Raw genomic sequence first — 23,600 nt, 5'->3', positions numbered from 1 at the left:
CATTAGACTGCCACTGGCATCGCTGTCGACCCCACTTGGGGTGTTTCACTATAAAACTGAATACACTGGTTAACAGGCTGCTGGTTCAGTTGAATGCAGCAACAGAACTGTTACCTTCTTAAGGGAAATTCCTCCATTTTTTCAGAATGTCTGCATAATTAAACTGTTGAGAAGTAAACAAAGTGTTTTGGTGTGAAATGGTTTGTTCTAGAGAAACTTCAGAAACTTCAGATCTATTCATGATTTATATCTGTTCATGGCAAAGAGGTTCCTGCAGGATCCCAAGAAAAATGCATTTTTAAAAATTTTGCATAGATGTTTGTAGGTTCACTGGTCATTTTGGATTGTAAATAAAATGGCTATGTTTGTGTTATAGACATGATGACCACCACTGTAAATATATCTCAGGAAGTTTCTGTACACATACTATTTCACATCAGACCACTCTGAATGACTTCATTTACGTCTTAATGACTAAATTATGCAGATTTTGTTTAAAAAATGGTGGAATTCTCCTTTAAGCTAAACCTCATTACAGTGAAATATGGTAAGGCCTCCTCCAGTTGAATGAAGGATCAGGCTTCCATGTTTAGTGATCATTGTTCTTTTTATTTACTGTAAACCAGAAGTCATTCTAGCAGGGCTTCTTATTTACAAAGCAAAAATGTGTAATATTTTTTGTTATTGTTTTTGTGTACACAATAAGATTAAATTCACGTATCACCACACAAGTTCATAATGATCTAAACGATTCTCTCTCTTTTGAGTTACACAGAGAAAGACATCATTTTTTGTTTTCGTAAGAAAACAATCAGAATATATTAAAGGGGAATTCCATCTGCTTTTCAAAATGTCTACATTATTCAGATGTAAACAAATTCATTCAGTGTGGTTTAATGTGAAATGCTCCATTCTATAGAAATTTACATGGACCGAATTGTTCACAGTGGTGGTGACAGGAACCAGATGTCTGAAGAGCATATTTCTTGGAAGATGGCTTTTTTTATTTCCATATTTTTAAAATAACAAAAAAGGAAAATGGCTCAAAGCATGACCAGTACTTCTTAACACTCTCTTTTACAATTTTCACAACTTGTAAACGCTTTTTGTAGCCAGCTAAGAGTATTTAAATCCTTGTTTGGGGGATTTTTGCCCCTCCTACCTAACAAAAGTTTTCTAGTTCTGTGAGATTCTTGAGCCGTCTTGCATGCACTACTCTTTTGAGGTCTATCCACAGTGAGGGTCATGGCAAAACCTTCAGCTTGCACCTCTTGAGGTAGTTCGTTGTGGATTTTGAGGTGTGTTTAGGATCATTATCCTATCCCGTTTCACAGATGGTGTGATATTTGCCTCCAGAATTTGCTGGTATTTAATTAAATCCATTCTTTCCCTTCACAAGTGAAAAGTTCCCCATTCCACTGACTGCAATACAAGCCCAAAGCATGATCAATACAACCCTGTGCTTAACAGTTGGAGAGGTGTTCTGTTCATGAACTTCTGCACCCTTTTTTTCTCTAAACATAACTTTGCTCATTGCAGCCAAAAAGGTCTGGTTTAACTTCATCAGTCCACTTGTTTCCAAAATGCATTAGGCTTGTTTAGATGTTCCTTTGCACACTGTTGCTGAATTTTGTGGTGAGGATGCAGGAAAGGTTTTCTTCTGAGGGGATTCGTGAACTTATTTTCGCTTCGAGAGTCAACAGAACATCACTCGACAGGGCTGTTTAAGACTCTATATCAGTAACACAACCCTGTTTAACTCTGAGGGATAAAGAGAGGTTGGAAAATGGTCATGCAAAATGAATTATGACAAATGCATAAGTTGAAAAATGTAGACTATGGATCCTTTTAAAGTTTAATAAGATGCTGATTTCCTGTTTTATTGCATATGTTGAAGGCACTCTGGCATCTACTGTATATCAGAACTGTGTTACATATTAGTCCAATTGAACTTCATCTCCTCCATACTGTTAGGCTACACTGACAGGTTGAGGTTGTATTGTTTTTTTCCCCACCTAACCAGCAGGTATCTGATCTCTTCCTTGCCATGTGAATGCAATGAATCAGATCTGACGCCATTTGCATGCTTTACTGCTAATCATGCGAATCACACAATTACAATTCAGATTAAATATGGACAAAAAGAAAATGGGCTTGAAAGGCAAATCTAATTTCAGAATTAGACTCTGTACAAAACGTAATAATCTGATTAATCTCATCTTTTATAATGTTGTAATCTGATCTCCAAATTGAAACAGCAATCAGTCAGATTATTTTGGATTATTCATATACACTGAATACTTCATTCATTACACTTTATCTCTACACTCATTGTCCCATTTATCAGCTCCACTTACTATATAGGTGCACTTTGTAGTTCTACAATTACAGACTGTAGTCCATCTGTTTCTCTGATACTTTATTAGCCCCTGTTCTTCAATGGTCAGGACCCCCACAGGACCACCACAGAGCAGGTACTATTTGGGTGGTGGATCATTCTCAACACTGCAGTAACACTGACGTGGTGTGTTAGTGTGTGTTGCGCTGGTCTGAGTGGATCAGACACAGCAGTGCTGCTGGAGTTTTTCAACACCTTAGTGTCGCTGCTGGACTGAGAATAGTCCACCAACCAAAAATATCCAGCCAACAGCGTCCTGTGACCACTGATGGATTAGAGGATGAAAAACTCCAGCAGCACTGCTGTGTCTGATCCTCTCAGACCAGCACAACACACACTAACGCACCACCACCACGTCAGTGTCACTGCAGTGCTGAGAATGATCCACCACCCAAATACTACCTGCTCTGTGGTGGTCCTGAAGAACAGGGGCTAACAAAGTATGCAGAGAAACAGATGGACTACAGTCTGTAATATTAGATCTACAAAGTGCTCATATATGGTCAGTGGAGCTGATAAAATGGACAGTGAATGTAAACACAGGGAGGTGTAGAGCCTCAGTGTTTTCAGCTAATTCACATATGCTAACAGTATCCCTGAATCCATAAGTCCAATCAGATGTCAGCATTTCATTTGGCTGTGCAAACACGCTATGAGAACGTGTCGAGTCCAGAGGTGCTTCTGGAGTTGGAGAGGGTTTGGTTTAGGCCCCGCCCCCTGTGAGCTGTCAGCAGGGAGATCATTGAGCTGCAGCCGGTTAATTCTGCTACGTCGTACGGCGTCTGACCCTCAGCGTTCAGCTTCCTCAAACTCGCGTTGCACCTGTAAGCACATCAGGAGGCGGCAACATTCAGCAAGCTTTACCACAAAGCTTAAGTTATTCAGTGAAGGCAGCAGCTTCTAATGCAGCATCTTTCTGCGGTTTCCCTAATGGCCATTCCATTACCAGTGGAACGGAGAGCAACTTGGGTATTTTTAATAATTATAACAATATATTTTCCCCTGTAACTGCTGGCTCTCTTTGTGTTGGGCTGCTAGCGAGCAATGAGGGCCGATGACAACTTCATCTGACTCAGTAAACCAAAGTAAACCCCGTGAAGACAGTTTAATGTTTCCTGCTCAGCAGCCAGTTGCCCAAGTTCGATCACAAGTTGGGGTGTGAAGTCCATCCTAAACCTTAGGTTGAGAGTAGTTAGTTTAAAACTAGGGACACAGTCTGTGTTGTGTAAATCTGCGGCTACAGTCAAAGAAAATGGGTGTAATCTATCCTGCAGAACTGGTTGCCAACACCATCGGTCAAACTGACCAGCCATTTGAACTGATTTTTTACAGCAGAACTTAAACCGACTGTAGGGTATTTGTAAATTTTAAGTTATAACTTAAAGCTACGTTGAAACTATGTTACTTGGTGCAACCGGTTAAATTCGATTAGCTTAAACTTGATCGTAGGGCAGTTTACGTTTAAACTAGGCCACGACTGAACTTGCGTTCAGCTGGTGCAACTGGCTGCTGATCTTCATTCTCCAACTCATGAAGTATTTGATTAAAGCTGAACAATACAGTGTGCAGGATTGGGCTTCTGTTAAAGTGATAGTTTACTACAAACTTATGCTACGTTTTTCCTCTCATACCCCAAATGAAGTCAATCAGCTGAGACTTGTTTGGTGTCTGAAGTCTGCTTGTCTAGTCAGGCTAATGTAGCTAAGTACTGAAAACTGCTAATTACTGCTGTGTGAATTGCTTCTGGGTCATGGGGGGGTGCTGGAGCCTATCCCAGCGTTCATCAGGCAGAAGGCAGGCTGGTAGTTTAGAGCGACAAATTGTAGCAGCATACTTTGAGGTCAAAATGCGTGCAGGTTGGCAAGTCTGAGTTTAGCTGGAGGAGGTGAAATGGGTCAGTTGGATCAACACTGGGACAGTCGTGGGTTGAAGGTTAGGGAACCAGCCTTGTGGCCGGTTCGATCCCACTGAAGTGCCCTTGAGCAAGGCACCTAACCTAACTGCTCCCCGGGCGCCGTGGATAGGGCTGCCCACCGCTCCGGGCAAGTGTGCTCACTGCCCCCTAGTGTGTGTTCACTAGTGTGCATGTAAGTGTTTCACTGCACGGATGGGTTAAATGCGGAGGTCTAATTCCACAGTGTGCAAACACAGTTGGCTGATGGTTCTGAGTATAAAAATAAATATAAAAATACTAAAATATACAGGGCAGCTGGTACTCCAGGGCCAGAGTTGGGAACCACTGTGAACCTGTTTTGACTGATCGACTACATCTGGAGTAAGAAAAAAACTGTGTTTGTTTTTTTTCTGCCAAACTGTGTCTTTATTGTAGTGAAGTAGTCTCAGTGCCTCTCACCCAAGCAGGATCTCAGCACTTTGCAGGCCTTCGTTCCCCAGAGCTGCAGCCTCATGCAGGGCTGTGTTATTCAACCTGAAACAAACACATTTATACTTTTTTTTAATAATTTGCCTGAATGTAAATGAAGGTTAACAGCCACGTTTAAATGACTGCTTTGAAAATAAAAAAAACTGCATGAATTTCAATGTGACTATTCACATCTGTGAAATTCACATCTGTGTTACATCTAGGTAATAAATTCAGATTCAAGTCTGCAGTGTGAACACAGTTATATGTGCATAGTTAACGTAACATTTCTGACCGTGTAATGTTTGAAACTCACGGTCCAGACTGCTGGTCGACGTCCGCATCTTTCTGCACCAGGATGGGAATGACATCATGATGCCCGTTAATCACTGCGGAAACCAGAGCAGGGCGTCTATCGCTGCCTAGGCATGATGGGTCGGCACCCTGGAAACACAAACACAAACACAGGTGTGTAATTCTCTACGACCTAATAATAAAAATCAGGCAAAAATTGCAATTGGCTGTAAAATTCCTGATCTGTGCCTCTTAATAAAATTTGATTCAAGATTTTATATTCAAAAATAAAAATATTGTTTTTAATAATTATGATTAATAGTATTATTGTTGTTTCACCTCATCCAATAGCTGCTGCACCACTGAGATTCGGCCCCGCCCCTCTGGCCCCACCTCCTTTAGCAGCAGGCTGTTTTTGGACTCCTATTGGAGACAACAACCATACAATAGCAATTCTAAACTCAAATTTTTCACTTCTTTTGCTTTAATCTAATCTCCTCAGAACTGAAAAAATGAATAACTTGTACTGGACATTATTGGACATTTTGACTTTCAATGAAATAAATGAAGAATGGACTCTGTACAGTATTGTGATTAATACATCTAAAGAATATTACATGCAGGTAACTCTCGAATATTCTGTAATAACTCTCGCTAGGACGAAGCAATTTGAACAAAACAACGTGCAATAAGCTCCTCAGTATATGAACAGAATATTCGGGGCCTCTTTCGAGTGAATCTCCCTGTATGTATATATATACGAGGTTTTCTTTCGACAACAGCGATATATATATATATATATATATATAAACAAATATAGGATATATTATTATTTCTTACAGGTACTTACTGTATAACAGTTATGGGACATATGTAAGAACACATGTCCTTCCATTGTATAAAAACAAAACAAATCTGTGTGAAGAATACTGACCGGTGGTTGCTCTCCTATGGCTGAAGCGCGGCTCTTTCTCTGGTTCTTAGTGCTTGTCCCTGGTGTTGCTGTCCCATTCTCACTCACTGACCGCAGACATACACCAGTCAGAAATATGGAAAACAACATGAGGTCTGAGTGTGGAACATATATGTATACAGCCGTATGCAAAAGTTTGGACACCCCTAGTCAAATTAGATGTTTCGGATATTTTTTAAGTGAAAACAAGTTACCACACCCCCTTCAGGGAACAAACGTAAATCTGGCATTTTTTTCTGCCAAGTTTAGAGCATAACTTTTCATACTGGAAAAACTAAAACATAAAATATTAAATATATAATTCACATTTTATGTGAAATTATCTGTGTATAATTGTGCATTAAAGTGTGTTCTCTGCAGATGACGTGTTCACTTATTTTCACATAGAATATCAACGAAATGTCATTTGATCAAACTTCTTCATACTGTACGGGTGAGTGGATGTGTACCTAGACTGGTCAGGCCTGTTGTTAAGTTGCTTCCGCCCTCTGTAACAGCGCTGAGGTTGTGTATCTCAGACACAGATCCGTTCAGATGTCCTCCCGGAAACGTCTGCTCATAGAAAACAGCACACTTTACATATAACAGTCACAGGTGGGTAGTTATACTTACTCAGTTTAGCAGACGTTTGATGGACATGTGCTTCTCTGATCAGTGCATTTACTTATTTTCATTCTTACTGCTCTGCTGTAACTCGAGCCTCTCACTTTGGAGCTTTAGCATTTTATTTTAGGCTAAAAAACAAACAGAAGAATAGCTTCAGTGTAGCTAATAACCAGCTAACAAACTTCGGTTCCTGTGCTGATAGCTGCTGGATGTACTAAGAAGTTCTGCAGTTCTAGATCAGTACTTGAGGAATCGCTGAACCACATACATTTTTACTCACTTAAGGCTACTTTCATTCCCACTTTAGTCAGTGTTTCAGTGAAGTACTTTTAGTTAAGTACAGCTTTAGCCTTTTCATAGTATTTGCAGTGTCTCCAGAACAACAAATCACTTTGGAATCCTGAGCAACGCTAATGTGCTAACATTGCTAACAACCAATGAATCATGCATTCCATGCTGGTCTAAGCTGGTTTATGCTGGTTTAATGCTGGTCTAGTGCTGGTCTGGGGCTGGTCTGGTGCTTTTTTTATCTAGTCACCCAGTATGGTCATGCTGGTTGACCAGCACACCAGCATCCAAAACACAACATATACTGGTTTTGCTGGTGATCAGCATATCTGTCACGTCTTGGCAAAGAAGAGCATTGTGCATGCGGGCAGGCGCTCTTTTATTAAACAGGCAGTGAGAGAAAACCACTGCCCGGTCCTAATCAACACAGCGGGAGAGCACTTAAGGTCACTTTTAGCCATAGGATTCCTCTCTATGGCAGACGTTAAACTAACTAACCCCACAGCCCAGCACAATAAAGCACACACAACACTAAAACACATGTTAAACTAACATCCACAACTACAATAAACGTCTCTTCTATAGGAGCAAAGTAGTGGGACGCCACAGTATTAACTTCCATTGCTGCTGACCAGCATACCAGCATTCAAAACACAACACATGCTGGTTTTGCTAGTGACCAGTCGTGCTGGTCTGTGCTTTCAGGGTGGTGACCACTTAGCATGATCATTTGTGTTATGCAAATCAACTTCTACTTGTTTTCTTTTACTGGTAGCAATTTTGAGCAAAGTGATTAGTACTGAGCTTTATTACAGATATCATATTCTATTGTTTCAGTGCAGTGTGGCCAACATGTTAGCTAGTGACAGCAGAGCCAGTTCTGGCCTCTTCCTATTTCCCCCGTTATATCAAAAACAGGATTGTAAAACACCAGAGGGAGCCTGCAAGTGAGCTAAGCAGCTAAAAATGAAAAGTTTAAACAGTTTCTAATCACTCGCCCAGAACTTCACTTTAATTTTAGAAAGCAGAAGTTTGTACTTCACTTAAAAAACAAAGAAAACTTTTCCTGTGTGTTTCCTTTTTTCTACAGCAAATGGGTTTTGGGCAGCAGAAGGCGGGCATTACTGCTAGTGAGTGCTGATTGGTTGGTGAGCGGAGCAGCTCATTGGCTGTTCGCGCTCACAAACGTCATGGAGTGCCGTTTTAAACTCCTATAGCTTGAGTTTAAAAGCACTTAAAAATATGACAGCGGTGTTAAAATGTTTTATGCTATTCAGTGTTCAGGAAATGATTGTATTCTTTTACATTTAAAATGTTTAAGCATTTAAAAACAAAATTTTTGCTCAAATGCTCCATATTAACCCATTTATTTTGGACTCGCTCAGGAGCGCCCTCTAGCATTTGAGAAACCCAGAAAACATCAGAGTGGTTATTCTCCTCTCTACAAGTTCTCTGGTGACGGTGAACACACAAGAGAGCGCCATCTAATGACGACATCTGCAAATTTTACATGCAGAACATTCAGCCATACTTAGCGCTTTATTACTGACACAATGCTGGTTTACATGTATTACTTAATAGTATAGTTGAAATGCTTTTCGGACATTTTAGTTTTCATGCGAATTGGTGAGTTTTTACTTTTTTCTGTTCTTTTAGATACAATAATGCTCAATCTGGCAACCTTGACTAAAACTTTTGCTTAGGCTCTAAATGACTGTGGTTCCTTACCTTGGATCTCTGTGGAGCAGCTGAAATGAAGTTAACACGCAGGCTGACTTCATAACTGTCCTCCTCAATGACAGCAGAAATCAGCTGGAGAACAGAAAACTCAACATGAGCCGTATTGGATACACAGAAAGTCTTTTTTTCCCCTTTTGATGTTTGTGTCACTTTATATACCAAAAAGAATCATAAGTCATTTTTACATTTCCCAACCTCTCTTTACCTCCTTTTTTCTGTAAAGCTGCTTTGTGACAACACCTGTTGTAAAAAAATGCTATATAAATAAACTTTGACTTGACTCTTAAGTGCCTTTAAGAAAGATGTATGTAAATGAGCTCCATTCTGATTGGCTACACTGCTTTGTGCCTCATTTAAAACGTCTGTGCTGAAACACTCCTTATAACTTCAGCGTGAATGAGCAGGGCTGAACTACTGTAGGATAAATAGGCGGATATGATTAAATGACATAAAAATGAATCAATTCAAAATGGACTGTTTTTGCAACTTTCCACCTACACACTGCATAGACTGGGGGGTGAATAGTATGTTTTGAAACTTTAACAGTCCTTACATATGACATCAAACTCTTTCATTAATAGTGTGTTAGTGAGCATCTGTGTTAATGGGTACATTTTCAAAGCATAAATGTTTTATATTAGGCAGCAAAATTTGTTGCGAAAAGGCTGTGAGGCTTTGTCGCCCCCCTCTGGTGCAAATGGAAATCGTCCCAGATATACAGAAAATCTATATCTGTAATTTTGTCCTGATTGAACTTTTTCTCTAAAATTGCTTGGCATCCAAGCACCAATAGAGGCAAAGGTCAGTGAAGATGGACAGCAGCAGCAAGAACTGCAAAAAAATGGTTCCCATTTTTATAACATAAAAAAATCATAATTATGAGATATTAGGTCATAACTATGAGGTAGTAAATCAGATTTCTGAGATAAGTTATGATTTTGAGATACTAAATCATAATTATGAGAAACTAAGTCATAATTATGAGATAGGATCTCATTACTAAGAGACAGCAAGACAGTATTATGACACAGTAAGCTATTATTATTAACTATCACAATTATGAGATATATAGTCCCATTATTGTGACATCATAGTTATGACATAGTATCATTATTATGAGATACTAAGTGGTAATTATGAGATATTATTATTAGTTAGCATGTCAATTATAAGATACTAAGCAATATGTTATGGAAACCTTTTCATCAAAAAAGCAAACATTTTAGAAAAAGTTATTTAGCACAAAGGCAATACTGTGCATGTGTGTGTGTGTGTGTGAGAGAGAGAGAGAGAGAGAGAGAGAGAGTGTTTTGGGTGGGCTGATCTGCATCATGTACCACCCAGTCTAAAAACAAACCTCACTTTGGCTCCACTTCTCTATTATTATACATAGAAACATATAAAACAGCAGAAATTCCCCTTTAACTAACAAAATGAACTTCTGAGAATCTGGCGCCCCCTTTAACTCATTTCAATCTGCCATCAGAGGAGCTGTGATCCTGACAGGCTTTCTGTGTGCTACCAAGTTAGCTGTATAAAAGATGCGCAAATGACTCCGTTGTTGTTGGATACAGCGTCAGTTCATGCTTATTATTATTTTCGTTTATTAGAGTAACAATAAAACTCCACTGACGTGTGACTTATATTCCTGTTCATGTGTTTTCTTGTTCAAAAAGGTAGTTTGTGACACATACGAAATAAAAATCTACGATTTTCGGCTTTGTTCCACTGCGTTCAGCTTTGTTAGATCGCGTTCTTTACAAGTCAAGTAAACAGAATTAAGAAAGAAGAAGAGGAATTATTAAAGAAGAGCGGATTAAGCGGCAGAAATAGCCATGGTTTAGTGTTAGAAATAAAGTTGTCTCACCCTTCCCATCCTGGGCTCTCCTATCAGGGCTCTGAACTCACTGTTGTTCTGCGTGTAGCTGCGCAGGTGAGCACAGATATGATCCAGCTGCTTCCTCCAGAAGCCTGCAATCACAAAAAATTATAAATATATATACATATATATATATATATATTCACACTTCAATTTGCCCTTAAATATCCACACTATATGGCCAAAAGTATGTGGACATCCCTACTTATTATTGAGTTCGGGTGTTCGAGCCACACCCATTGCTCACAGGTGTATACATGCAATCTCCACAGACCAATGTTGACAGTAGAATGGGTGATACCGAAGAGCTCAGTGACTTTTAACGTGGCACTGTCATAGGATGCCACCTTCGCCTCAAGTCAGTTTGCAAAACTTCTGTCCTGCTAGATCTGCCCTGGACAACTGTAAGTGCTATTATTGTAAAATGGAAGTGTCTAGAAGCAAGAAGTGTTTAGGATCATGCAAACTCACAAAGCAGGGCCACTGAGTGCTGAAGCACGAAGCATGTAAAAACGCCTATCCTCTGTTGCATCACTCGCTACAGAGCTTCAAACTGCCTCCGAAAGCAACATCAGCATAACAACTGTGCATTGGAAGCTTCTTAAAATGGGTTTCCATGGCCAAGCAGCTGCACAGCAATGCCAAGCGTCGGCTGGAGTGGTGTAAAGCACCATTGTGTTGAATATTTATCTTTACTTACACTTATTCACTAAAATACTAGAAATCAAAATCATTTTTTTTTAAATTGAAGCACATCAGACAAAACATATTTCATGTCTAAAATTTACTCTGAGGAGCCACTAGTCCAGGTAACAAGTAACAAAAATGTATACCCCATCAATTAGCATCTTGCAAACTGATCCTGATCCATAAAAATAAGACTTTAAGTACTTTCAAGCTTCAAGTTGGCTGCTACTATTGCTTTTAGTTATGCAACATATTTCTGTCCATTTCTTTTACAATTGTATGTCACACAGTGTCAGAAACCATTTAAGCAAGTCTATTTGAGATCATCTAACAGTTTGACACAGTTTAAAGCAAACATGTCATGTTTTGCACAACGCTAATTGGTGGGCATAAGCCCTATTACTTATTAGCTACATTACCTTCGTAGCTCCGGCGCAAAACTAAAAGAACTTTGGACACCGAACGTGTAATGGCTGATTGATTTTTGCCAAAATGTTCACTGAAACGAGGCCCATTATAAAGTCCTTTGACTTTATAATATCTTCTCCGAGAACCAGAATATTTAGTCTGCATTACTGATACTCTGCTGTTGTACAGTGTTCTGCTATATAGTATATGTATTCTGAGTATTAATGGGCTTGTATGTTACTGTGTTGCTCTACCTCGTCCTGGACTAATGGCTGTGAGGAGAGGCTTCCTATCACTCATCTTCTCCTGCCTGCTTAGCTCCGCCTCCCTCTGCTGGCCCCGCCTCTGCAGCTCTGTGCTGGAGGGGTAGAAGAGGCCTGTGGTCTGCGTTTGCGCATCCACACGCATGGCTGGACTCACTGGTGACACATCCACTCCAGAGGAGGGGGCACTGGCAGATACTGGCTGCCAGGTAGCGCTTAGTGATGAAGCCTATAGAAAGAGAGAGAGAGAGAGAGAGAGAGAGAGGGAGAGACAAAACGACTTAAGAGACGACTTGATATTTTGATCTAATATAAGTGGAATTTCTCTGGACTTCTATGTTAAGTAAAATATGATTGTTATGACGTTACGTAAAACCTCGGAAATCAACTGAGACTTCAAGTCATCAATAAGCGAACCTGTTCAGACTCTAGTGCACCCTCTTGTGGACCCAACTGGTTGGTGCGGGTGGACAATCGGGGGGGACCCTCCAGAAACACACCACAGGTTCCGCAGTAGTTAGAGTAAGGGTGGCTGCTCGCTCCACATTGAGAACAGGTCAGAGAACTGACCGCATGACCAGGCTGGGATGGACAGACACACATACAGAGTTATAGTTAATATTATGTCTTTTGTTTTATGTCCTATTATCTTATGTGGAAGGTATTTTATCCCTATGAATACATGAGATATTAAATAAAATATAATAGCTTTTGGTGTTGGTTGCAAATATTAGAATCTACACTCTATTTCTGTACATAAGCTAACAAAAACTAGTAATATGACAAGTTCAAACTTTTAAATAACACATGGAGTCAGTATATGAAATTTCTCCCCTGCTAGATCTGCCCCAGTCAACTGTAAGTGCTATTGTTGCAATTATTGAGGTATCTAGGGAAATTAACAGCTCAGCCACAAAGTGGTAGACCACACAAACTGGATGATATTTTGTCCCTAAATATACGTGAAATATTGAATTAAAAAAAACTTTTAGTGTTTAGTTTGTAATATTTAAATCTACGCTTTTTATTAATGTATGTAAACTGAAAAAATAAGACAAATTACTTCAAACTTTTAAATAGTAGTGTAAGTTGTAGAACTCAAATCTTATTTGATTTTACTGGTGATCTGGACCTCAGAGCCTTGTGTATTGCAGTTGCGTATGAGGAGTTCTCTCACCTTGGCTCCACACCAGTCACAAAATCGAGCATCGGAGTGATTTACTCTATTACATTTAGAGCAGGACACCATCTTTCCCTCCGAGCAGGGCAGAGGAGGAGCACGCTGACCGCTCAAAACAGGCTACAAAACAACACGGAGGAATAAACACAGTCACAAATGAAAATCTGTAGATGTTGCAGATATGTTATACATGCACATTCTGATTGGTTGCAGCAGCTGTATGATTGGCCATGCTCTTACGCTGTCAGCCTGAGGTAGTTTGGTCTCACAAGTCACACAGTAGGTGATGTGGGCGGGATTTCCTGTTCCACATGAGTGACAGACCACTTTGTCCTAAAGGAGAAGACGATCGTTTGAAGTATATAAAGAAAAGTCTTTTGTATTTTTTTTTAAATGTACTGTATGGCCAAAAGTATGTGGACACCCCTCCTAATTATTGAGTTCAGGTGTTTCAGTCATACCCATTGTTAACCAGTGTATAAAATCAAGCACAGTCTCCATAGCTTAGTGAATGTAAACATTTCTATCGTTGTGAAATGGAAGCATCTAGGAACAACAACAGCTTAGCCACAAAGAATTGTGCATCAGGAGCTTTATGAAATGGGTTTCCATGGCTGAGCAGCATCACACAAGCCTAAGATCAAAATGCACAATGCCAAGTGTTGACCAGTTTGGTGTGGAGGATCTCCAGTGCCCTACACAGAGTCCTGACCTCAACCACACTGAACATTTTTTGGGATGAACTGGAACGTCGAGTGTGAGCCAGGCCTCCTCGTCCAACATCAGTGCCTGACCACACAAATGCTCTTTCTTTTGAATGGGCACAGATTCCCACAGACACACTCCAAAATCTTCTGGAAAGCCTTCTGAGAAGAATGGAGGCTGTTATAGCCGCAAAGAGGGGGCAACTCCATATGAATGCCCATTGTTTTTGAATGGGAAGTCCAAAAACCTCATACAGGTCATGTGTCCACATACTTTTGGCCATATAGTGTATGATTGCTCACAAACTGCTCACCATCAAGTTTACTCTAACAAACTGGAAGGTGAATGTACGTATGAATGTAAGTCATAAATCAGTGGTATATACAAACTCTGGTGCAGCTCTATGTAGAGCTGTTTGTGAGTGATCAGATATGCAGTATTTAGATTGTTTATTCTATGTGTACAGTCATGAATACCTTCAGCCTCAGGCTGGCCTGTGGTTGAAGCTGTGGAGCCAGTGGTGCTTCACACACCACACATGAGGACGTGTTTGCTGGGACCCTGCTTTTGCACTGCACACACAGGACCATCTGACATGACACACATACACAAAGCATTAGTAACCATTAAATGACCCACATCATGACATTGTCCATATTTGGAACCTACGTTGAAGAAGTAGCCTGTTTTGAATTGGGTATGGTTGTGATGTCACAAGTATGAATAAATTTACACATGACTATCCATTCAGCCTACAGCAGTTAGCTGTAAGCCTCCCATGTTGAAGTGATAGGGAGTGTTGTTCCTGCATCCTGAATGCTTTTTGAAGGAGGCACAATACATAATACATAAACATAAACAGCCCTTGATTCTAGGCGGTTTTATAAAGGGGTTTATTCATGTGAAAATGAATCATGATAATTATTGGCACATTTTGGCATGATGCTGTAGTTACCTGTCCACCCTCAGTAGGAGGCAGCCTTTGTCCTGGGATTGGAGGTACCGGAGCGCCACAGTGCAGGCAGAACCGGGCGAAGGGGTCCGAGGGGCGATGACTCAAACACTTAGAGCACCTGTAGCCCAAAATGTTCAAATCCACCATTACAATCATCACCGATTATTTCACATCGTGTTTCGAACAGAAGCATTTATACTAAAAACATAAACTGCATTAATAAAATGGCAAAAAGAAAAAAATACATCAATCTGAATGTAGAGATTCAACTGCATTCATTTTGGAATGTCAGAGTTGTTTATAACTGATTATTATAATATTCAGTATAGTATTTGCTCATTTTGTAGCCAAAATGAATTTATAGTGCTATCTTTTTAAATGACCGCATCAAATTATGGTGAGATTGAAGATTTCATGATGCAGTGGATCATAGTAGTAAGTGGTCAGGGGTTTGCACATCGGTGATTTGGTGTGAAATGGTTTCTTTACAGTGGTGGTGATGGGAACCAGGGGTCACAATGTCTACAAAACAAACATAGCCTTTTTATTTACTATCCAAAATGACCAGCAATTCTACACCAGTTTTATATGTAGTGTTAATTATGGTAAAATAGATCTGAAAATGTTGTTTTAGATGTTTAGCCCCAAAACGGTAGGTCACTTCTATCCTTCATAACTTCAGAACGGTTTAAGCTACAGACATAATACACATATCAGGACATTGAGCAGACCCGTCCCTAACTAGCAAGCATCAGTGAGTAATTCGGCTCAGAAAATCACCTAAAATCCTGATATTATTGCTCTGCTGCTTGGCCTTCATATTCCAACAAAAGGTTAAACAGCGACATGATTCACACATCAGATCACTCATCAGACTCTGCTTCACCATCCAGAGTGATTTCATCCACCTGTGACCATCCATCAGCCAGCAGTCCAGCTCCAAAATCACCCAAACCCCACTCGCTACTGTTGTATTACATCTCTGCTTTTATCCTCATATTATAAACAAAGGGCTTTCAGTTTACATTGATTTTGAGTATTGAAAATATCTGATATTAAATATGCAACTCAATTTGTAATTAAAAATAAAGCCTGTCTTGCTGTGTATCAGAGTTTTAGCACTCAGCATGAATCCAAGAGGACAGAAAATCAGTAAAAAAACACTGGCTTATGCTAATTGTTTATTTTTACTTATAATAATCAATAGAATGAATCACCAGCAAAATTATTGTATTTTCAGCTCACAGACACTTCAGACTAACAATTTCTGAAAAGATAACTACAATTCCACTATAATAAAAAAAAATACAAAATTTTGCAGGTGCTAGGTACATTTTTGATCAGAAATGAGCCAAATTCATAAAGATATTAAAGTTCTGTTAGCATTTACATGTCAAACAATGGCATATCTGAGTAGCCCATGGTCTCCTGAAAATAACAACATATGGCATGTGTGACTGTCACATGTAAATACCCAAAAAATTCCCCAGAATTACAGTGCCCTGCATGTGCCTCTGTGCCATGAATGGAATTAAAAAAATATATTTTAGGCCACCTTCAGCCTCGCCCGTGAAACACACACAGATGAGGGTCCACAATCTCTCAGGCATCATGCTGCATATTCCTAATCATGTTGTGTAATATCCATTTGTGTGGGAGCTTTTGGAGGCACGAAACCCTTCAGCTGTCGGGTTCCTATCACTGTGAACAATTCTGACTCTGTGTGTTTCTCTAGAACAGAGCTTTTCACATCAAACCACTCTGAATGACTTTGTTTACATCTCAGTGGTTGGGTTATGCAGAACGTTTGAAAAAAATGATGAATTTCCCTTTTCAGATTACACCTTTCTCACCTTAGGAAATCTGTTTCTCTCTGGATGCGAGACATCTGTGTGCTGGTCAGGGTTTTGAACACGCTCTCCACAGTGGATGCACTCTGAAAAGGGACACCACTCAATAAGCATTGTACAAATACTGTACAAAAATCTGAGTTCTATTAAGATAAAAGGGCCATATTCTACATTTTTATCCACTTATTACCAGAAATAGTGCCAATTCTTTTCTGTATGAGCCTCTTTATATCCTTCAGAGTTAAACAGACTATGTCTTTAAGACCGATATATGTATATGACCTCTATTGTGATTGGCTGCCCTATTGTCTGCCTCAATTTGCTAAATTTCCTTCGGGATCAATAAAGTGTCTCTCTATCTATCTATCTATCTATCTATCTATCTATCTATCTATCTATCTATCTATCTATCTATCTACCATTCATAAAGCAGTCTAGGCTGAAACACTGTAAGTGGGCGGAGCTAAACTGCTGTAGGTGGATATAAAGTAAATGTATAGTTTGTTGTTGTTGTTAAAACAGGCTGTTTTTGGACTGCAGAGTAAACAGTATGTTTTAAAACCTTAACAATGTTTACATCCCACATCAAACTCTTGTTTCAAGTAAGGGAGGAAACTTCAGTTTTCTCTGTTATGGGCTCTTTAATACAGTAAAAAAAACAAACAAGAATTTCTTTTTTTATCAAAACAGTAGTTGATATCTTAGCTGGTTAGAAGAACGCCCCCCAGCCATCGCATGGATTTAATCAGCACTCCTGATTTAATTTAATAAAGTGTTGGTTAGACACCAGGTATTGGATGATGATTACAATACCCAGTTTCCTTGAGGAACTGTTTGGAAATGGTAAAACAAACACATTGACATACATTAAATCACTACTGTGTAAATATCATTTTTATTTTTCCTAGTATTAGTATTTCTCAGCACTTACTGTGAAGATAAATGGCTTTTTAAGCCTCTGTAATATTAGACTGTGACTCGCTCTGGATATGAGCCAAATATCATAAAAGTAAATATCAGTGTGGATCCTCACCTGTGTGTGTTTCGAAGGCAAGGCTGCAGGTGCGGTGTGTAAGCGCTGGGCCAGAAAGCGAGGGCCTTTTCGAGCACGTCGGGGTCCAGTGTGGGGGATATCTAACAAACCAAACACAATCATTAGAGATGTGAGTCAAAACTTGCTGAGGTTGAGTGACGTTACATTTTTCACTGTACACATAGTTCAGTTACGTTACAGTCACAATTAAATTATAGCAGTTTTTATTTACTTTTACTTGAGTTTACTTGAGTTCATTTCTATTTCAACATAGTTATTTTTATTTCCAATAACCGTAACTCTCAGTCTGAGGAAACTGTTAGCTTAGCTGACTGGCTAATACTCTAAATAGTTACTTTTTTCTATTACTGTTTTAAGTTTAATTTGTAGTAAAATTTAAAAATAAACATGTTTCTAACCATTTATGTACGAACTACCTTTAATTTTGGAAAGTAGAAGAATGTATTCCACTAAAAAAATCAAAGAAAACTTACTAGTGTATTTTTGTTTTTCTACAGCAATCAAGTTTTGGGTTGTAGGACGCTAGCGTTGCTGCTACTGAGTGCTGACTGCTTAGCATTGCTGCTACTGAGTGCTGACTGCTTAGCATTGCTGCTACTGAGTACTGACTGCTTAGCATTACTGCTAATGAGTGCTAACTGGTTAACATTGCTACTACTGAGTGCTGATTGGTTGGCATTACTGCTACTGAGTGCTGATTGATTAGCATTGTTTCTACTGAGTGCTGATTGGTTAGCACTGCTGCTACTGAGTGCTGATTGATTAGCATTGTTTCTGCTGAGTGCTGATTGGTTAGCACTGCTGCTACTGAGTACTATTACTTGAGCCATTTCTTTAAAAATTCATTTAACTGGTATTCAAGTAAATTATCACTACAGTAACAGTGCTCTTACCACATTTACCAAACTGTAACTAAATATTTCAGGACCACCTGTACCTAAATGTTTCCCAGACGCATCTCCAGCACCACTCAGAAAGGCACTGCTATCCTGTGGACATGAAATGCAAGGCAAGGTAAACATACTGGAATATTGGTAGTGATGGGTATCAGCATCAGGCTAATATTAACACAGTACAAAAATGGATGAACTTATTTTAACATGCGCATTGATATAAACAACCATTCCATTTTCCATTTAAAGACATACTACACTGATTATTTTCTTAAAATAATATTTAATGGTTGTATTATTGCAGCGTATGAGATGTACTAGCTTTTGTATTGTTTATTTTGTGGACTGTACACTGCAGTAATACAGCATTTAAATGTTATTTTAAGAAAATAATCACACTACACAATCACTAAAAAGAGGAAGACGTTTCATATTTTATTCTTTGCAGTGGTGATAATTTTAACACCATAAAGTTCTGTCAGTAGGGGGAGCAGTGCACTCAAACGCCTACAAGTGCAGCCACTGGCATGCGAGCCATTAAACGCTGTCTTTATATTGGCTACCTACCAAAACATCTGCACAAATTAGGGTGGGCTACATGTAAATTATATGTAAATGAGGTACTGGTAGGATGGTGCTTGATTTCACACACTGGATTTGGTCCATCATTTGCGCTCTGCTCGTTTCCATGTTGTACATAAAGCTTCATGAATCAGATGCAGTGCAGTCATGTTAGATTTCTTATTGTAATTTATCCATTTTGACCCAGATTAAAGAAGTAAATCATTGTTTATATTTGATCTTGTGAATTGTTTTCTATTGCTGTAAAATAAGCGATAAAAGGATGGAAAACATACGCGTTTGGAGTCACTTTGCTCCGTGTTCTTGAGGGAGTAATCCACCTCGTCCTGGTTTTCCTCTGAATCTTCTTGCAGCTCAGAGGGAACATGCTCCACGAGGAAGACTTTAGTGACCACCGCACTCTGACGGCCATCGCTGTAACGGGAGAGAGGCATCTGTCTTTTATTCTGATGCTCAAACAACAAATAAAACACTTACAAATCACTGAATTTCAGAACAAATCAATTCATTTCAGAGCAAATCCATATACCCAGTTCCCATTCATAAAATAAAGCCCCCTCTCAGTTTCACTAGTCAATTCCACTTGTAAGAAGTGCACACCACTCTATTACACTCAGATTCTTGTCATTCCAAACAGCAGAAATGATCATTTATTTCATATAAGTGAGTAAAAAAATCAAGATTTGGTGTCAATTTTCATTGGTAATTATTCATTATTTATTGGCCATTGGTAAAAATGAATAAGCACCGTTACTGTATAGCTGTATAGCTAAATGTACTGTGTAAGTTCACACTGAGGTGATCACTGTAGCCTAAAACTCTATACAACCGGAAGTCTGTTTTTTCCAACAAGCCACAGGATTTCAGTCTGAACTTTACAGTTTATTCTGTATACTTCAGCCTGGACTGTTTTTTAATGAGGCACTGAGGGCAGCCAATCAGAACAGAAGAATATTTACATATATTCATCTTACAGGCACACTGACAGAACCAGTAATAAAACCTGCCTGTTTAATTCTACAGAAATAAGGACAGTTGTAGTGAGTTGTATGGCCAAAAAATTATAGCGTGGTATCATTAAAATTACTCACAGTTTTGGCATAAATCATAATCTGCATATTTTATCAAATGAAACCATTTTAGATGCTTAAGTAGACCTATTTTTGTAGATCAGTTAGTGGCTTATAAAGCTGGGATGTCCCTTCACTTTTTAATAAGAACCATTTTTAACCACAAAACTAAAAACTGAAATATTATTGTGTAAAGTAGTAAAAACAAAACATATACAGTGTACATATAAACTCATCAGTATTGCTTTCTAACATTAGACTCCACAGGCCTGGCTAAATCTGAATTTCTACAAGGTGCGTCTTATTCTGCACCTTTTTGTTTGAATTTTCCATTCCACCTTAAACCAAGCAGCAGTTACATTCTGGAAATTGTACTGCCTGTATGTAACTGCTGCGCCATTTAAGGCGGAACCGGAATTTCGAATAAGAAGCCAAATTCCGCTCACTACTAAAGGAGAGGTTGTAAAAATTGACATGTAAAAATGAATTTTGAATATTTTTGGTACATAAACCTACACGAATGTAAGAAGTGGACTCACATTGGAAAAAAGATAAGAAATAAGAAAAATATAGAATATGGGCTCATTTATGGCTTCATCTTGGATTTGCCGGATGGAAGGGGGCTTAAAGGGGAATTCCACCAATTTTTCAAAACTTATGAACGGTTGTTGAGACTTAAGTCATTAAGAGTGGTTTAATGTGAAATGGTTAATTGTAGAGAAAGTTACAGATTCTGATTTCTTTACAGTGGTGGTGACAGAAACCAGGGGGTCGTCATGTCTACAAGCACAAATAAAGCCATTTTATTTCCTACCCAAAATCACCAGTGAACCTACACGTGTCTTATGGAACTATTGCCTTAGAACATGCCTGCATCTTCCTGTCTGCCATGAATGTATTTCAAAAAAATAGATGTTTTAAGCCAAAAGGCTTATTGTAACACTATTGCAAAACAATGTCTCAGACATCAGGCAGTGCATTCATAACCATTTCATGTAATAATTTTCTATGGGATAGCTTTTAGAGGCTTTAAACAATTGGTCATCTGGTTCCTATCACCATCACTGTGAACAATTCTGGCTTGGTAAGTTTATCTACAATGGTACATTTCACATCAAACCTCTCTGAGTTACTTTGTTTCCATCTTAAAAATGTAATCATGCAGACATTTTGAAAAACTGGTGGAATTCCCCTTTAATATTGTGCTGTTTGCTGAAGTACCTGGTGACCGCCACCGCTCTCACTGACACTTTGCCACTGGGTAATCGAATGGGCTTGCTGTAGGTCAGGGTGTCGTTCCCAAACCCTGGCCTTCTCAGCACCTCTGGCTTACTGCCATCCAGCGTGTAGAAGATAGTCACATCAGGGGTGTCTGAAATGAGACGAGTCCTTTGTTAAGACACACAACAATGGAGCAGTCCAGAAAGCTCCACCCTGTACACCTATGACTGCATCAACAACTGCAACACCATCAGGACATGTTGAGTGACCATGGATCTCACCTGGTCACTCAACATGTCACGCCTCATCAAAAAGGCTCAACACCGCCTTTGTTTCCACAGTGGAGAACACCCTGACCAGCTGCTTTACAGATTAGTGGTCAGGACCCCCATGAGACCACCACAGAGCAAGTATTATTTGGGTGGTGCATGTTAGTGGGTGTTGTGCTGGTTTGAGTGGATCAGACACAGCAGTGCTGCTGGAGTTTTTAAACACCTCAGTGTCACTGCTGGACTGAGAATAGTCCACCAACCATAAATATCTAGCCAACAGTGTCCTGTGGGCAGCGTCCTGTGACCACTGATGAGGATGAGGATGACCAACACAAACTGTGCAGCAGCAGATGAGCTATCGTCTCTGACTTTACATCTACAAGTTGGACTGACAAGGTAGGAGTGTCTAATAGAGTGGACAGTGAGTGGACAATGTTTGAAAACACTAGTAGCACTGCTGTGTCTGATCTGCTTATACCAGCCCAACACACACTAACACGCCACCACCACGTCAGTGTCACTGCAGTGCTGAGAATGATCCACCACCCAAATAGTAACTGCTCTGTGAGGGTCCATGGGGGTCCTGACCACTGAAGAACAGGGTAAAAGGGGGCTAACAAAATATGCAGAGAAACAGATGGACTACAGTCTGTAAATGTAGAACTAGCACATTTTGCACATTTGAACTGAAAACAACAGTGAACCTACACCCACCTGATTTGATCTCAACAGGCGTGTTGGTGTCTATCTCATGCTTGGCTTTACCAGGAGGAGGCACACGAATGGGAATGATGAATGGGGCCACAATGGAGCCTGCGGTCATCGTCAGAGGTCAGAGGTATCCAAATCTGGACCTGGGCTCCAAATACAGTCCTTTCTTTTGTGACCACTGGTGATTAGTGCAACAGTCAAATGAAATTGGCCACTTGGTCATAAAAGCTGGGAAAAGAGAGTGAAAAAATTAAGTAGCCGGTCATCTGAATGCCTCGACCCCAGAGCAGGATATCAGAAGGGATAAGAACATTAATGAACCCCACAGATCAGACGCAGCTGAACCAAGCCTAAAGCAGATGTTACAGGCAGACGTACGAGGCACAGAGAGCAGCCATCTGGGTTTAAACGCATAGAAACGGTTTTAAGGCTGCTGCACACTGGAGAACGATACACAACGGACAGTCTGCACGATAAACCTGATTAGATCAGCAAGTATTTAGCGTTAGTCTCCGTTTTAGATGCATGTTTACCTCTACATGTTGCGCTACAGCGTATCCAGCGACGCCGCAATGATAAACTCGACCGCAGAGCAAAGCACGCTGCTATTGGCCAACCACGTAGCCCTTAGCAACCGTCTGAGCCAATGGCAAACGGTCTTAGCTCATACGTTTTGTAAAAACAGAACGAGGCTAGTTTAAATTATTCATAATTATCACAATAATAATTGATCATTTTCTTAAAAAAACATTTTTATTGTGTTTTATTTATCTAAAATAAATTACAATAAAAAGTTAAAATATCATTGGGATGTATGTATTGTCTTTTAATTTAAATATGTTCGATAGAAATTTGTATGTTACTAGATTGAATCAATTCTGTATATGATTTTTAAAATAAAATTTAAAGCACTTTTTTTTTCATTTACAATGATATAATTAATCGCTATACAAGAACTATGCATGGGGGAAAAAACATATTTTTTAAAAAGCAGGTAAAGTTACCACATTTGGACGCTGTATTACACACCAAAAATAAAATAAAATAAAATAAAATAAAATAAAATAAAATAAATAAAAAAGGCGCCGCCACGCGTTGCTATAGCAACTAGGCCTGGCTTGGCCCATTTTGGCTAATTTAGTACGTACCGGGTCATGCTACCATAAAGATTGAACTAAGGATGACATTAATTTAGTCTCAATAAATAAG

The 23,600-nt window shown here is 39.3% G+C and overlaps 1 protein-coding gene across 1 annotated transcript; it reads right to left on the bottom strand.

Annotated features, from left to right (window-relative positions):
• Positions 1-2,894: 2,894 nt before the first annotated feature.
• dzank1 (double zinc ribbon and ankyrin repeat domains 1) lies at positions 2,895-23,526 on the bottom strand. The gene is made up of 21 exons (XM_036565060.1): positions 22,925-23,526; positions 22,395-22,619; positions 21,409-21,559; positions 19,393-19,531; positions 18,580-18,631; positions 17,622-17,722; positions 16,592-16,674; positions 14,739-14,856; positions 14,260-14,373; positions 13,319-13,411; positions 13,076-13,198; positions 12,336-12,480; positions 11,890-12,096; positions 10,529-10,632; positions 8,650-8,733; positions 6,477-6,579; positions 5,989-6,074; positions 5,394-5,477; positions 5,077-5,204; positions 4,752-4,826; positions 2,895-3,220 (listed from the first exon to the last, which is right to left on the bottom strand). The coding sequence occupies exons 2-21, from the start codon at positions 22,501-22,503 to the stop codon at positions 3,049-3,051; spliced, it is 2,271 nt and encodes a 756-aa protein (XP_036420953.1). The 5' UTR covers positions 22,504-22,619; positions 22,925-23,526; the 3' UTR covers positions 2,895-3,048.
• Positions 23,527-23,600: the final 74 nt, after the last annotated feature.

The sequence above is a fragment of the Colossoma macropomum genome, unplaced genomic scaffold (assembly GCF_904425465.1).
Source record: "Colossoma macropomum unplaced genomic scaffold, Colossoma_macropomum, whole genome shotgun sequence".
Classification (NCBI taxonomy): domain Eukaryota; kingdom Metazoa; phylum Chordata; class Actinopteri; order Characiformes; family Serrasalmidae; genus Colossoma; species Colossoma macropomum.
Note: the sequence above shows the minus strand (reverse complement) of the source record. Positions and strands in the feature narration are given on the sequence as shown.